Here is a 16,889-nt window from a genome sequence, read left to right as displayed (position 1 = left end):
GGCTTTGAGCCGGCCCACCTACTAATTCTTATGATCGGCCCACCAAATGATTAACAGGCAACAGCACAATCCAATTTTACCCCTGAAGAGTCTCCCTCTCACTTCCTTCGTCACTGTTCACTCCTCACAGTACCTTTCCGTCGCTCGAGTTTTTCTCTCCCAAGCCCAAACCTTTTTCTTGATGGATCTTATTTGCATCCCACCTGTTTATTAAGTACTCCTAAAAAATTTACGAAAAACCTAATTTATCAATACCTCCATTGACCCTCTCATTCTCAGCCCAAATCCTTCTCTCCCTCTTCCACAAACCTTCAACGGAGATCCACTCACAATCTCACTCCTCTCAACGCCAAGAAATGGAAAATCCAGAAATTTAAATCATTGTAAAATGATTTAATTTACAGTAACTACAAAAGCTGGTTGCCCTGCTGAGATCTTCAAAACCTGGTGAATTCGTTTGGCTTTCATTGTTGATTTTTGTATATGCTGTGATGATATAAAATTGTAGATTCTACATGTTGCTTTCAATTATGAGTTGTGCACCAATACGAGGACAAGAAAAAGCGTGTAGGAGAGGAATGGTGAATGATAGAGATAGTAGTAAAAGAAGGAAGAGTATTTCTCCATTATTTGCTTTATCAATCTGTTTCTTTGTTTCTGATCAAAAGAGTGACCAATCTACAATGGCAGCCTCGTCAAACCCAAATCAGGTACCACCCACAAGCCTTATTCCCCCTATGATGTACACGGTTTCTACAAACCCTCACCGCCTCAACCAGACACATCGTGCCCTCCTCCGCAGCAACACCCTTTCCACCTCCCCAATTATCCTCAAAATCCTCCCCTGCAAAACCACCAAAACAATCTCCCACAGTGGTCTCTCTCCTATTCGACGCCGCATTTTCAGCCTTCCCCGAACCCCGGTGGTGCCCACATCATGGCCCTCCTCCGCACTCCTTCCTCCCGTTCGAACCCTGACTCAGCTATGCCATCCCCGGCGCCGGTGAATGAGTTCTCGACGGGATTAGTGGGGCCGCCCCGTATGCCGAGCAGCAAAGTACCGAGGGGGACGAGGTTGGCCGGGGATACAGCGGTGGTGGAGTACGACATCGACGTGAGGATGCCTGGAGAAGCGCAGCCACAGCTGGAGGTCACGCCGATCACCAGGTACGGCTCTGATCCTCAGCTTTTCGTGGGGAGGCAGATTGCGGTGAACAAGACGTATATATGTTATGGGTTGAAGCAGGGTAATGTGAGGGTTCTTAATAGCAATAACGCGTCGAGGGCTCTGTTCTGTGGCCATGGTCAGGCGTGCTTTCATGTTTTTATGAGTATTGTACTTGTTTCGATGGTCCGATGTAATTTCATGTTTTTTTATGAATATTGTACTTGATTTCCTTATTGATAAGAAAATTTTCATTATTGATTTTTACTCTTGTAATCTGTACCTTATCCTAAAGTTGTATTTTTTTTCCCTCTCAGAGGGTCACCGACATGGCTTTCTTTGCGGAGGATGTTCACCCTTTAGCTAGGTAGCCTTCTTTATATCGGCCACTATTACGTCTCCTTGTTTCTCTTTGAATTACTGCCATGCATTTGTGCTTCTGTGCAGTATGAGCATAGATGGACGGGTTAATGTATGGAAGATCTCTGAAGGTCCTGAAGAAGAAGATAAGCCAGTGGAAATTACAGGAAATATTGTGATTGCTTGCTGTTCAAATTGTAGCAGAGGGGGGAGGTTGTACACCCAAGAGTTTGCTGGCACTGTCACAGACAAGTAATCCACTATTTACATGTTCATTCTTTCCAGAGAAGTTATGCCATGCTTTTAATGCTTGAGGGCATTCTGTTGTGTTGTTCTTCTATAGTGTTTTATCGTCATGAAGCTACTTAAGGTTCTGTTTATTGGAATGTATTTGCAGGAGGTTTTGGTGGTTGGGATATGTGAACGTATCTTGAGAATTGATACTTCAAAATTTGGAAAGGGTGAAGTCTATTCAGCGGAGGCTCCTCTGCAGTGTCCTGTTGAAAAGCTGATTGATGGAATTCAGATTGTTGGTAAACATGACGGGGAAGTAACTGATTTGTCTATGTGCCAATGGATGATTACCCATTTAGTTTCTGCCTCAATGGATGGCACGGTCAGTGTCCACATTTTATTGCTCTCTTTGATACTGAGAGCCAATATTTTCGTCACCATTAGAGGGAGTTGTATCTATTTTAATGCTCTTAAATCGTGGTTCTATTTGGATGTTTACAAAGACCTGCAATGCCATGTACTGCTCTTACTTTGATTAACTATAATTGAATGATGTTCTTAATAGTTTCCTTGCATATTTGATGTTTGGCAACAGATAAAAATTTGGGAGGATCGCAAGGCACAACCACTTGCTGTATTGCGACCATACAACGGCCAACCTGTTTAGTCAGCTTCATTCCTGACTGCTTCAGATCGGCCAGATCATATTATACTCATCACTGGTGTAGGTTCCCATTAAGTTATTTCCTTTGATGCCGGTCACTTAATCACGTTTGAGTTAGGAATTCTTAAATGTAGAAGTTATCAGTTATCACTAATTGGGATCGCGTTGGTTTGAGCCTCTGCATGTTTCCTTGTGAAAGAAAGATGAAACATCAATAAATGAGGAAATATCTGTGATTTATACTTCCATTACATATAACTTTGAAGTATGTGAATGCTGTGTTTTTACTTTTCTATATGTTTTCCTGGAGATAAAGTTGCACTATGCTGATCATACTTTTCTAGCATTTGTTTGATTTGCTCTTTTAAAACATGATTACAGGGACCCCTGAATAGGGAGTTGAAGATTTGGTCCTTGACTAGTGAAGAAGGCTGGTTGCTGCCTAGTGATGCTGATTCCTGGAAGTGCACACAGACTTTGGAATTGAAGAGCTCAGCAGCCGCTCAAGTTGAGGATGCATTCTTCAATCAAGTCGCATCAATGTCTCATGTCGGCCTCCTCTTACTTGCAAATGCTAAGAAAAAAGGCATATATGTTGTACATCTTGAATATGGTCCTAATCCAGCAGCAACCCAAATGGATTACATAGCAGAGTTTACTGTCACCATGCCAGTCTTGAGTTTTACCGGGATATGTGACATGTTACCTCATGGCATATGCATTCCTCAAATCTATTGTTTCCAGACGCAAGCTATTCAACAGTATACTTTGGACTTATACCAGTGCATGCCACCGCCTCTGGAGAATGTTGGTTTGGAGATGTCATGATAGAGTCCCACATCGGTTAGGAGAGGGGAGGAAGTGCTGTAGTACCTGGGGTTTTCAGCCTAAACTGGGCCTCAGCACATGGGCCGTATGGTTTGGGCCAGGCTATGGGCTGGTAGATGGGTTGGGCCTTAGGTACTGAGTGATGTGTTCCTCCTTCTCTATCATGTCACATTCCAATATTTCACAGGATGCATCTAATTATGAAGAACGTACTGCTTTGGACCCATATGAAAGCAAAACTTCTGAGGCTCCTTTAATTGCTTCAGCACCCAAACCAACCATGCAAGTTGGTAGCATGGAAAGTTGAGTTTCTGTTAGATATCCTCCAACCTCAGATTCTGTTGAGGCAACTGCTTTGCCAGAAATCACAACCTCAAATGTAGAATATAAATCTGTTTCTGTGGCACCAGCAATTGGTGATACTAATATTGGTTGTGTTGGCTTACCGTCTCTTCCTCCCAGTCCTCGATTGTCTAGGAAACTTTCTGGTTTTGGCACCGTCCAGTGATTTTGGTGCAAAACAACCAATTGTGAGTTATTCAGGTGACCAGCAAAAGGATAACATGCCTTCAAAGATGTCTGACATTCCTTCCTTTAATAATGACTCAGAGAAAAATGAGAGTAAAGGAGCTCAAGCTGATAATACTATGCGTACATTTAAACACCCTACCCATTTGATAACACCTTCTGAGATATTAATGGTGGCCTCTTCTTCTGATGTTAATGGTCCTATTGAGGGAAAAAGTAAGGTAGATGCTGATATTCAAGATGTGGTTGTCAATAGTGATGGGGCCAATATGGAGATGGAGTTTAAAGTAGTGGGTGAAACATCCACTTGCAACGATGAATTTGGCCCCCATGGAGAACGTTGTAGCCGTGTTTCAGACAACAAGGAAAAGTTCTTTTGCTCCCAGGCTTCAGATCTGGGAATTGAAGTGGCAAGGCAGTCCTTTGCAATATCAGAAGATAATCTCATTGAAGAGGACCCTCAGCAAGTTGATAATGTTGGATCAGAAATTCTCGCCCAATCTCCCAGAGCTGATGATGAAATCCATGACTCCATGGAAGACATGTCTGGTAAATTTTCTGAGTCAGTTGTATCCACTGCAGTAATGCAATCACCATCTCCATGTTTGAAAGGGAAAAAGCAGAAGGGGAAGAATTCACAAGCATCAGGTTCGCTTTCTCCATCTCCAATTGTTCTAAATTCTGCGGATTCTTCCAATGGACCAGTTGGGAGTTCTAATCCCGTCTCAGTAGAAGCTGCTCTTCCTCAAGTTTTGGCCTTGCAAGAGATGCTTAGCCAGGTGAATGCTTGGAGCCTTGGACATTTTCATGGTCCTGAATTAACTTGTGTAATTTTCTGCTTTTACCGGGTGATGCAAGCCCACTTGGAAAATTGACTTGCAGGTGCTTTTCTCGTTCTAGTATTGTGAAAACATCTGGAGTTTGGGATTAAGAACAAGTGTACAACATTTAAGGATTCATAAACCATAAGAATAAGGTAGAATTCTGGTTGGAACAGGTTAGAAAAAATGAATTATCAGGGGGGTATATTTAATTGTGATGAACTTAATGAACAATAACACCTGTTTGCTTGGGTTGGTGTGCCAAAAAACGGGGGTAGAAGGAAAAGAAGGCAATCAATCTATTAGAGATCACCAGGCGCAGAGCCTCAAAATTAGATATGATACTCTTTCTTTAAGTCTTACAAAACAAAAGAAAATATGTAGGATTTAGAGATTCTAATATGAACCTTAATTGTAATCAGATAATTACTTCCTGATATGAAGCTAAATAATCAAAACTCATTGTAAGCTCCACAATCTAGACACATCCTAATTACAGATTTGAACTTGAACATAAATTACTAAATTTCAAATGATTCTTCGCTAGTTTAGCATGACCTGAGAAATATGTTCTTATTAACAATGTCTTCTTCTTGGAGTTACCAACTACCTATCTAGTGATATTGTTATTTGTTTTGGCCTCTTCATTTCTTGCCATTCCTGGTTGCGACTTGCGAATCTCACAATTTTCCGTGTGTTCCTAAATGATATCTTGAAATTATTAATATTATATTCTTACTAATATTTATTGTCTCTGCAGGTCATGCACATGCAGAAAGAGACCCAGAAGCATATTTCAAATATGGTTTCCATTCCTGTTTCCAAAGAATGTAGAAAACTGGAGGCAGCTGTTGGACAGAGCATTGAGAAGGCTGTTAAGGCAAATAATGATGCTCTGTGGGCTCGCATGCAAGAAGAAAATGCCAAAAATGAAAAGTTATTGAGAGACCGTATGCAGCAAATGACGAACTTGATCAACAAGGACTTGATGGCTGTGGTAGAGAAAGTGGTGAAGAAGGAAGTTGCGGCAATTGGACAAATTGTAATCCGCACAGTCACTCCAATCATTGAGAAGACAATAGCTTCAGCTATTGCCAATTCTTTCCAGGTTAGGATTCTGAAGATGCTAGCATCATATATGAAATATTTTCTGATTTGATTGGTGCTTTGTCCTGCAGAGAGGAGTTGGTGATGAGACAGTGAATCAGCTGGAGAAATCTGTTAATGTAAAACTTGAAGTTACTGTTGCAAGGCCAATTCAGGCACAATTTCAAACTTCTGACAAGCAAGCCTTCCAGGTGAGAAGAGCTCCCATCTTGATTAGATAAACTTGAATTATTGGATTTTATTGATTCTTTATCTTGAGATAAGTTATAATGAATGATATGATTAGTTGACATGATTCTATTCAGAGATGATGCAACAATGATAATCTTTTGGTGCAGGATGCTTTGAAAGCTGGTATTGAAGCTTCGATAATTCCTGCCTTTGAGACCTCATGCAAAGCAATCTTTGGCCAAATCGATAGTGCCTTTCAGAAAGGAATGGTCGAACATACAAATGCAGCTCAGCAGCAATTTGACGCCGCTCATTCTCAGTTGGGGATTTTATTGAGGGTTTGTACTCTTGTGCCACTTTACAGTTTTCAATGTAAAGTGGATGAACTTTTCTTGTTCCCCTGCCCTTTCTTAATTCTTCCCACATTCTTTCTTTGATGATTCAATTGTGTTATTCAACATTTAATTCAGAGTAGACGGGTGTTGGGTTTTTGTTTGATATATACTGAGCGGGGAGGTAATTTAATTTTTTTCACGAAGAGATCAGCATTAGAAATCTTTTCAATTTTTCCATTGAGTCAGAATTAGGAAGGTTGCGTTATAATTTTGAGGGATTTGGGGATCAGATAGCGTTTGGAATTTTGATCAGAGCTGTCTTTAGGTCATTGCCTGTTCAGTGTGTTTCGACTACTTTAGGATTCTTATTATTGTGGATTGTAGTACTTATGAAAAGCTCTATTCTGTCTGTCTGTCTGATGCTGTTGACATGTCCTCTTGCATTTTTGTATGGCCTTTTGAATTCAGGATACCATTAATTCAGCATCATCTGTGACTCAAACCCTAAGCACAGAATTAGCTGATGGTCAACAAAAGCTGTTAGCTATTGCAGCTGCTGGAGCAAATGCGCTAAACCCCTTGGTCACCCAATTGAGCAATGGATCTTTAGGTGGTCGACATGAGAAGGTGAGCCAGCCTTTCTTCTTGTCAGCTTCTCTATAATGACACATTGTACCTGGATGTGGCAGTCAGTATTTAGCTGGCATGTATTGTTAAAGACATCACTGTTGTAGTGGTTGAAGTTGTTTTTACTTCTATTTTAATCATTTTTCTATCCTTGCTTAAGGTTGAGGGGACTTTAGATCCAAAGCAAGAACTATCAAGATTGATATCTGAACGGAAATATGACGAGGCTTTCATGATAGCTCTGCAAAGAAGTGATTTACCAATTGTATCCTGGTTGTGTTATCAGCTATGTGTTGTTATTACATATCTATTGTTGCTGTTCAATTTTCAGGCAATCTTGGGGTTCCTCCCATACTTGCACTGTCCAATGGTCAGGCTGCTCCACAAAGCTTTGAAGTACGCTAAAAAGAAAAGAAATCTTTCTTCTACTTGTCCTAATTTGTATCCGCTGGTTGTAATCTATTTGGCAGGTTGATTTGGAGGCCATTTTGTCGAAAAAAAACCTCTTCCATTGAGCCAAGGAGTACTGCTTTCTCTTTTTCAGCAACTGGCTTTTGACAAAAACACAGATATACCCCGGAAACTGGGGTGGATGACATCTGTGGCACTTGGCATGAACCCAGCAGACCCAACAATCTTTCACAACGCAGTGCACTTTCACAACATCTTTGATCAAGTATACAAGATACTGCACAATCTACTGAGCTCACCTAATGTTACAGATAAGACTTGGATCCGATCTCTCATATTTATCGTCAATTCCCTGATGATGGAAATGTAAAAAAAGATGAAACTAGATCTGTAGTAATCATTGCGCAGAATATAGCTAGAGGTTTGTACAAAGTTTCTCTGATTTTGCTTGAAAGGTCTTTTTTTTTTTTTTTTTACGGTTCCCCTCTTGGGAAGGCATGTCAAATTGTGTAAATAGTTCAGGATACCTTTTAGATTAACCCCATACCATGTTGCTCTCTTTCTTTTCTGTTGACAGTATAGCTCTTTAATTTCAGTGCAAAAGTGTTTCATATTTCTCCAGTTTTGTTCCTTTATTGTTTGGAACATCTATCCAGGTTGGCCATTGAAGTGAAAAGCTTAATTTTTTTTTTTTTTTTGAGAAAATTAAAAGCTTAAATTAAAGTAGTCTTGAATTGGTTAATGAGAGGAACAGAGAACATGGACTGCTTATTGTCTAGAGCAGGACAACTTATGTTTTGCATCTACAAACAGCAAATAAACTGCTAACTAGCCCAACCAACTGTCCTATTCAATTGGTTCTAAAACATAAAACTGGAGCAAATGAATTTTAAAGCACAAATACTGTTAGAACTATTGGTAGGCTTCTGGGTTCTGGCACTGAATAAACAAAATTGATATATTTACTCATCTGATCTCTTGTTCAAGAAAACAAATGGAAGGGTAAGCAGATCGAAAGAAAAATGATAAAGATCCTAACAATTGGTATCCCAGTTGTTGAATTGGACGTAGAAGATTCGAGTGAATTCGTAAACTTCACATATCTAATATGATACACATGACATCTTGTTAGTGCAAGTGCAACCAGATATGTGTGATTTGATTCAATATGTATAGCCATTGCGTGAAGCAAGTAGTAGTACCTGTTAATGGGCCGTGGGCTTGCTAAGGGTAGCGTTCCAACTGTTATCAACGAGTCTGAGTCTGTTAGCCGAAAGGACTGTTGACATAGAGCATGCTTGCTGAGTTGCTGAGGTGGGCTTGTTCATCATTTTGAGTAGTTATATATGTATAGCCTATATATATATAGATATGTAACCAAAGAGCAGGCTACACTCTTCAAAGTTGCCCCTATATATATATATCACTAATTTGGTTTTATGCCCATCACGTACACTAAGATATTCATACACATAACCCAAAAAGGAACCATCATCATCATGTGTCACAGTACATTCACATGCATTTGCAGAATTGCAGATGCTCTCCATGTTCTATGCTTGCTTTTTTTTGGGCAACTCTCGTGGCTTTAAGTTTGAATAATATATGAATGAATCATGATGACTTGGACCATTCAATGCAACAAGCAAATTAAGATATGATTGCTATGTAGGATGTGAGGTGTCTTAATTGTGTTAGTCATATATATACACACACAATCTGATGCGTATACACGTGTGTGTATATATATATATATATATATATATATGTTCTTCTCCCTTAACACTGTTTCAACACCATTTCTTTTTAGGTAGTTGAGATTAATAAGTAGATTTTGATTGTTGAGTTTGACCAAAATATTATTGATTGTGATTTGTTGCCAGGTTTCCAGGTCATGTACACGTTGTATTGCATTTAATAAAATGTCTACGCTATCTTATAAGTTAGCGCACATGCTTCACCAACAGTTGATTCAGACATTTGTCATCTTTTCGTGATTTGGTTGGTGAATCAAAATGTATGCGAGTGAGTCCATTGTCTTTTTCTTCGCTTTTCTACGATGACAGCAAAGATATGTTGCCGTACAGTGGGGAAAAAACAAATCTTTCTTGCATTTCCCGCCATGTCTGTCCATATAAATATGTATTTGCATCATAATTATACATGTATGATGTATAATACAGTAGTCATAAGTTTTTTTTTTAGGGGTATATAATTTAATAATTTTTCTGTTGTTTTTTTACTATTGGACACAGAAATGAATGTTGGACGAGAAGGAAGTTGTTTTAGTTACTTGTCCAGTTGTTATTGTTTCATCGAGACGGAGTCCTTGGATTGCAATATTTCAACTTTCCAACTCCTCAACATTTCCATGTGATACCCCTGTCGTCTTGTATATATACACCCACCAACTACACCTAGAGCACCGGATCTCAACACAATTGTGTTTATTGATTAATTTGGTGTCGTGGGTGTGTTTTTGTTTTGTGAAATTTTCTCTCTCTCTCCTCTCCTTCTTGTTAGAAAGAAAAGATGACGGTGGGAGCTGGAATATCTGTGAGCGATGCCAAGTTGATGGTGTTGGGGAGTTGTGTATTGAGTGATGTTCATGGGAACGTTGAGATAACTCCTGCATCATTCATCAATGGTGCCTTCATTGGAGTCAAATCCGATCAGATTGGGAGCCACAGAGTCTTCCCTATTGGAAAGCTTGAGTACGTTCTGTCCCTTTTAACTCTTATTCCTTGTTTTCAATTTCACTTCCTGTTTGGTTCCTGAGAAAGTATGAAGAACAAATGCATAAAGATTGAATCTTTATTGTCAGTGAAAAATGGGTTCAGGTGATACCATGAAGTCTTGGTTGACAGAAATAAAAAAAATTGAAAATTGCAAATTTGATGTTTTATGGATTATAATTTGTGACGAGAATAAAAGGCTTAGATTTAATGTTTATGAGGTAGTAATAAATGTTTTAATTTCCAGGGGCTTGAGATTCATGTGCTGTTTCCGGTTCAAAATGTGGTGGATGACACAGAGAATGGGTACTTGTGGCCAAGAGATCCCCTTTGAGACTCAATTTTTAGTTGTTGAAGCAAAAGATGGATCTCATTTTGGGGATGGGGAGAACCAATCTGCACTCTATGTTGTGTTTTTACCAATTCTTGAAGGGGATTTCAGGGCTGTTCTTCAAGGGAATGAACAGAACGAATTGGAGATATGTTTAGAGAGTGGTATGTGAAAACATTTTTTGTGTTTCTGATTTTCGTGGTCGTTCAATTTTCTGAATTGGTGCCATTTTGCAGGAGATCCTGCCGTGAATGGATTTGAGGGGAGTCATCTGGTTTTCATGGCTGCTGGATCAGACCCATTTGATGTTATCACTAATGCAGTAAAGTGAGTTTATACTAATAATCATTGGATTTTGCATCTGCATCCAACATGAAATAATTGTCCTATTAAATATGCTAACTATGCATTTGAGAAACATTACTTATAGATTTGGGAATATTTATGTTTATTGTGGGCTTCCTCTTAGCTCGTTACTTATCCATGGAATGTGATTACACAGGAATGTCGAGAAACATTTGCAGACCTTCTCTCACCGCGATAGAAAGAAGGTAAATTTGCACACTCCATTGATGGACAGTGTATAATAAGTGCTTTAACTTACTTCTGTCATTTAATCTATCTCGATATGCTTTATGATTCAGATGCCGGACATGTTGAACTGGTTTGGCTGGTGTACATGGGATGCTTTCTATACAGATGTCACCGCAGAAGGTGTTAAGCAAGGACTAGAAAGGTATTAACACTCCTCTCTTTGAAGGTTGAAGCTTCAAATTGTATTTATTTATATGATAGAAGTAGCATTGATAAGCATTTATTGAATTTAACTTTTGCAGCTTGGAGAAAGCTGGAATTCCTCCAAAGTTTATTATCATTGATGACGGTTGGCAATCCGTCGGCATGGATCCCACCAGTGTTGAATTCAAAGCTGACAATTGTGCAAAGTAAACCTAAATAACCCCATTTTGCCATAGCATCCCTTCATTTGTGTGTTAGGGCGTTTTACCAATCTTGGGTATTTGTTTTTTCAGCTTTGCAAATAGGTTAACAGATATAAAAGAGAACCACAAATTCCAGAAAGATGGCAAAGAGGGTCACAGAGTAGAGGATCCAGCATTGGGAATTCGCCACATTGTTTCCGAAATTAAAGACAAACATGATTTAAAGTATGATTTCCTTATTCAGATACATAAACCCTTTACATTCATATTGGTCTTCGATATAAGACTTGCTTGATGTTACATATGTTTCATTTTTTCTAGGTATGTCTATGTGTGGCATGCAATAACCGGATACTGGGGAGGTGTGAAACCTGGTGTTGCTGAAATGGAACACTATGAATCCAAGATTGCCTATCCAATCTCTTCTCCTGGAGTTAAGTCTAATGAGGGTTGCGGATGTTTAACAAGCCTTATGTCAAATGGGCTTGGCCTTGTGAATCCAGAGAAAGTTTTTAACTTCTACAATGAACTCCACTCCTATCTTTCATCAGCTGGCATTGATGGAGTCAAGGTTGATGTGCAAAATATCCTTGAAACTCTTGGGGCAGGCCATGGCGGGAGAGTGAAACTTGCTAGAAAATATCATCAAGCATTAGAAGCATCGATTGCTAGAAACTTCCCTGATAATGGAATCATATCATGTATGAGTCACAACACAGATGGTTTGTACAGGTAAATCTTCTGGAAAAAAAATTTTCAGACTAGAGATTTCTCTAATAGTTTATCTGTTCTTACAAATTGGTTTGCCTTTTAAATAAATGGATACAGCGCAAAAAGATCGGCTGTTATAAGGGCATCTGATGATTTTTGGCCAAGGGATCCAGCCTCACACACAATACATATTGCATCAGTTGCTTACAATACCATTTTTCTCGGAGAATTCATGCAGCCAGATTGGGATATGTTTCATGTAAGCTATTAATTCGTGACTTGCTTGGCTTTCATTAAAACTAAAATATGCTCTTTTGTGTATGGTAAGTTGGTAACCTTGAAACTTCTTGTCATGGCAGAGCTTGCACCCAATGGCGGAGTACCATGGAGCCGCTAGGGCAGTCGGAGGATGTGCTATTTATGTCAGGTATCTTGTGCTAGATAAATGCGGCTTGTAGCTCAATATTAGGCCATGTTTGTCATCAAAGAAATGAAAATTGAAACATATTGTTGCTCATGTTGGATTATGTTGTGTTTATTACAGTGATAAACCTGGACAACATGACTTTAATCTATTGAAAAAGCTTGTGCTTCCTGATGGTTCAATATTGAGGGCCAAGCTTCCTGGAAGACCCACAAGGGATTGCTTGTTCTCTGATCCTGCCAGGGATGGCAAAACGTAAGAAAATGAGATTTGATAAATCCTATGAGCTCTCTTTCCCTTTCTTCCGAGAAACTGATTGCTTAATATGCTCTTGATTCTGCAGCCTCTTAAAGATATGGAATCTGAATGATTACACTGGAGTTGTGGGGGCTTTCAATTGCCAAGGAGCTGGATGGTGTAAGGTTGGAAAGAAGAACCTTATCCATGATGAATCTCCTGGCACAGTCACTGGTTTTATCCGAGCTAAAGATGTCGATTATCTCTCCAAAGTTGCAAGTGATGGATGGAATGGGGATGCTGTTGTGTATTCTCATCTTGCTGGTATCTACCGCATATCAATAACCCACATTATGCTAAGCTTTCTGTTTAGCTTTTCCTGATCAGGTTTTTTTAATGTAAATTACAGGGGAAGTAGTTTGTCTTCCGAATAATGCATCCATGCCAGTAACACTTCAATCCCGGGAATACGAAGTCTTTACAGTTGTTCCTGTTAAAGAACTATCAAATGGGACTACATTTGCTCCCCTTGGTCTCCTCAAGATGTTCAACTCAGGAGGAGCCATCAAGGAACTGAAATATGAATCTGAGATAAGTGGCACCATTGGAATGAAAATTCAAGGGTGTGGACTGTTCGGAGCATTTTCATCAGCTCGTCCGAAGAGGGTGGTAGTTGATTCTGAGGAAGTTGAGTTTATATATGAAGAGTCATCTGGGTTGCTCACCATTTCTTTGAGAGTCCCAGAGCAAGAACTGTACCATTGGAACGTAGACATCGAGCTGTAAGTTGAACTGTTAGTTATCAATCCATTGGCATTCATGATAATTTGGTTTAGAGGTTTCATTAGTATTTTGTAGAATAAAACGAAGGCTGGCTGAGGCTAGGCCTGTAAGTGTCATTTGTAACAGATTTCATTGAAGATCTGATAAGAAGATTGTGTTGAAGTTGTATGACTAGTGGCGATGTGCAGGTGCTGATATTTGGAATTTGTCGTAGTTGTTGTTTGCAAGTGAAGATGAAAATCTGGAGTACGAAGATTCTGCTACATGGGTGCTGAGAAAGTGAGAAACCTTTTGATCTTTACATCTGAGTCAATCTTATGCAAAGAAAAGAAAAAATCAATAAAGCGTGAAAATGGTCATATACAAAGAAAGAAACACGACAGAATTCTCAAAATTTTCTACACTCTACACAATTCGTTTCTAACCATCAACTTTGTTTCTAACAAAACCAGCGCCGTACTTGTTCAATAGTAGCATGAACTGAACAGGCACAAAGTGAGATGAAAAAAAAATTGGGTTGTTTAAAAATTTGGCACAGTAGCATCTTTAGCAATCCACATTGAATCACTTGCTATTTTCTCTTCAAATTTCTTTTCTTTTCTTTTAGGGTCCGGAATTGGCTGCTTCTTCCAGTGCCATTGACTATGTTTGACCTGCAAAATCACAATTGCATTTCATCACCTGACCTACCCAGAGGCACATAATTGAAACCCCCCACCAATACCCAAAACTGATATCTGCTGGCCCTGGACGAAATGAAAATTTTACATGCATCCATCAAGCGCGGTTACAAATTTTAGATTTTGCCAACAAACCCACCAAGCGAGTCGAAACCAAAGGAAGGAAACCACAGAACCTCGGATCTATCATCTAAGAGAGAAGAAACCAAACCTTATCAGTTGGAAACTGAAATCTCTGCCTCTGCTACAACCAACCCAATCAGCTGCAAGAATCACAAACCCATTCAAAAAGAAGCAAAATTTCGAATACTTCCCTTCGCCGCAACCGCAAAGATAATAAAAAAAAAAGAAAAGAAAACAGAGAAATAAAAAAGATGATTTGTTATTATTGATACTAGATGACAGCCCGCGCTTTGCTGCGGGTAAATTATGGTTTGTTGGATGTGGATTGAGGTCGAATAATCATATTGTTTATCGAGATTTTGAAAGAAATTTTGTTACTCGCACATAATAACGATGGATGAAGGGATAATTGTATACAGGTAGTCATAGAATGTAGGGAGAAATTTCATAATTTGGTTTTTAGTTTAGGGTTTTGGTGTTGTTTAGAAAAAATGAATCACACTTTTAAGCGTTGATCGTGGTTATGAATATCATACTTATTGAAGAAAGAAACGTGGGTTGTAAATTCTGAGAAAAACATAAAGAAAGATATATAACACCTAGTGAACACTGACAGTCAGAAAATTGAAAACATAGAAAATACAAAACGCTGTGCATAGAGACGTTGGTGTACCAACAGTAAGATCAAACAACCACTCTGGTATACAAAATGCAAAATAAACCAAGGAACATTAAAAAAGTAAGCGTTTTTATTTTGTTGTCTTGTGTTCTTCATGGCTTGGTGGCATGGCTTGAATCTTTATCTTTAATTCTTCTTCATGTTTGACTTCCCAAAAACGCATCATCATTCATGACTTTAACTTTTGTTTACCACATGAAAGCAGAAGTAATCTGCAGAAGTCTTCTCATTTTTCTCCTTAGGCTGTGCAATGTGTTCATTAATTGCACTATATCTGATTTGATGCTCCTATTTTGAGCTCTCACTTCCTCTGCCTCATTTATTGCATCCTCCTTCTCTAAGTTAATGACTTCGATGTTGTAGTTGAGTTCTTGTATTTTGTCAGTGTCTTGCTTCTTTTCTTCTCTCATGATATTCATGACGTTGATGAGTTCAGTAATTTTCTCCTCTTGGTTGTTCGATCTCAATTCACATGTGTTGAGAGTGTCTTGATAATACATAATCTGATTGAAGTTGAGATCATCTATTTCAAGACCAAATCTGTTTTTCATGAGCCCAAACATTGATTCTGAGGCCAATTCTTCTGCCTTGTCTATGCCATCTGTTATGATGGCCTCTGTTTTGTACTGGTTTCCTGTGGCGAAGTCATAAACATCAAGGGTGAGGACAACTCTGCCACTCTCATTTGCTCCTTGAATAACCATATACGTTGGATTAGGGAAATGGAATGTCTCAGTCATTTGTTGAAGCAGGTGCTTTCTTGATGGGCGGAAGATGACCATTTTTTTGTTGAGAGTGGAGATTGTGTTGGAGGCCAAGAAGAGGAGCAATTTGCGTTATATAGAGAGTTTTTTAATATTAAATGATATATAATTCATGGTATCATTTATGGGATAGGGTTTGGTTTGCGTGTGTTTGTGGTTTTGTGGATAGCTTCTTCCCAAAGTTTTTACAGGACTCTGCCTCTTTGTGTGTTTGTTCTCTTGTGTCATAGTTGGTAAAAGTTGCAGGAATGATTATATTTTGATATTGTTTAGTTGTGTACGAAATTGTTTTTTGCCTCAATTGTTATTTGAATTACATTGACCCTTCTCTGATTGTTGCACAATGTTTCTGTGCAGTGCACTGTTGGGTGTAAGATGAGTCATAATTTTTCCTGTGTTGTCACTGTTTTAGGACATCCATAGACAGTAATGAGGGTACACGCAAGAAAACGTGTTAGAATGTGTGGATTGTGATTTTGTGTCCTCTATCTGCTATCAATGTGTTTCGTAGCATGGTGGCGCTGGTGGGTGGAAGTGGGTCAGGGAAATCAACAGTGATCTGGCTAGTGGAGAGATCAACACGGCAAATGATGCTTGCACGCAAAAGTGTCATGTGATTATTTTTTGAGGAGTGAAATGAAACATGTCATTGGAATATTTTCATCTCTTGCATTTTAAAGATAACAAAAAGATATATGTACATTACAGTGTCTCAATGATTCAGTAAACATCAAGTTATCATAAGACCCAGCAACAAAAAGAGATATTTGACATTGATCAAGTATTTTAACGAACTACTTATATTTTTGTTAGATACAGCTTGCGTGATCGGACACATTGGTTGCTTGTCCACTGATGTTGGAGGTGTCCCTGGAACTTTTTTCGCTCTCCCTGCTTGCCAAAAATTTCCATTTCTTTGCTTTCTTTTTTTGCTTCCTGTAGTTTTTCTTCATTTGGATTGCCATACTTCTGTAGTAACCAGCGGCATTATAATTGAAGTCATCCACGTCGATTTGTCGGAGGTATGTCAAGTAATTCAACATATCTTGTGCTGCTACTTCCTCAGTCTCTTTGATGGTATATGTTTTGGCCCCAGAAGTGTTGATGGGATCTTTTTTGGTGGTGTCATATTGTGGCAAATTGATTCTTGATCTGTACCTCCCATCATCCAGTATCTCGATGGTATAGACAGGTGCAGGCAATCCAATTTGTCTGAGTAATTCTTCCAAG

The 16,889-nt window shown here is 39.0% G+C and overlaps 1 protein-coding gene, 1 long non-coding RNA gene and 1 pseudogene across 2 annotated transcripts; 2 read left to right on the top strand and 1 right to left on the bottom strand.

Moving 5' to 3' along the window:
• Positions 1–673: 673 nt before the first annotated feature.
• On the top strand, positions 674–7,872 carry LOC119989258 (annotated as a pseudogene).
• Positions 7,873–9,539: 1,667 nt separating this feature from the next.
• Positions 9,540–13,640, top strand: LOC119987636 (probable galactinol--sucrose galactosyltransferase 1). The gene is made up of 13 exons (XM_038832549.1): positions 9,540–9,965; positions 10,234–10,481; positions 10,554–10,644; positions 10,820–10,868; positions 10,962–11,053; positions 11,154–11,261; positions 11,349–11,483; positions 11,580–11,990; positions 12,087–12,228; positions 12,329–12,396; positions 12,514–12,648; positions 12,737–12,954; positions 13,040–13,640. The coding sequence occupies exons 1-13, from the start codon at positions 9,784–9,786 to the stop codon at positions 13,414–13,416; spliced, it is 2,256 nt and encodes a 751-aa protein (XP_038688477.1). The 5' UTR covers positions 9,540–9,783; the 3' UTR covers positions 13,417–13,640.
• Positions 13,641–13,775: 135 nt separating this feature from the next.
• On the bottom strand, positions 13,776–14,494 carry LOC119987638. Its single transcript, XR_005465496.1, has 2 exons — positions 14,305–14,494; positions 13,776–14,066 (listed from the first exon to the last, which is right to left on the bottom strand). It is a non-coding gene; the product is annotated as an uncharacterized LOC119987638 (long non-coding RNA).
• Positions 14,495–16,889: the final 2,395 nt, after the last annotated feature.

The sequence above is a fragment of the Tripterygium wilfordii genome, chromosome 21 (genome assembly GCF_013401445.1).
Source record: "Tripterygium wilfordii isolate XIE 37 chromosome 21, ASM1340144v1, whole genome shotgun sequence".
Taxonomy (NCBI): domain Eukaryota; kingdom Viridiplantae; phylum Streptophyta; class Magnoliopsida; order Celastrales; family Celastraceae; genus Tripterygium; species Tripterygium wilfordii.
The sequence above is the reverse complement of the archived record's forward strand: the minus strand, read 5'-3'. Positions and strand labels throughout refer to the sequence as shown.

Excerpts from the sequence above, each read along its gene's own strand:
- LOC119987636 (XM_038832549.1), top strand. The coding sequence starts at position 9,784 with ATGACGGTGGGAGCTGGAATATCTGTGAGCGATGCCAAGTTGATGGTG. Across the intron at positions 11,991-12,086 it reads AACACAGATGGTTTGTACAG|CGCAAAAAGATCGGCTGTTA; the intron begins GTAAATCTTCTG and ends AAATGGATACAG. Across the intron at positions 12,955-13,039 it reads TGTGTATTCTCATCTTGCTG|GGGAAGTAGTTTGTCTTCCG; the intron begins GTATCTACCGCA and ends TGTAAATTACAG.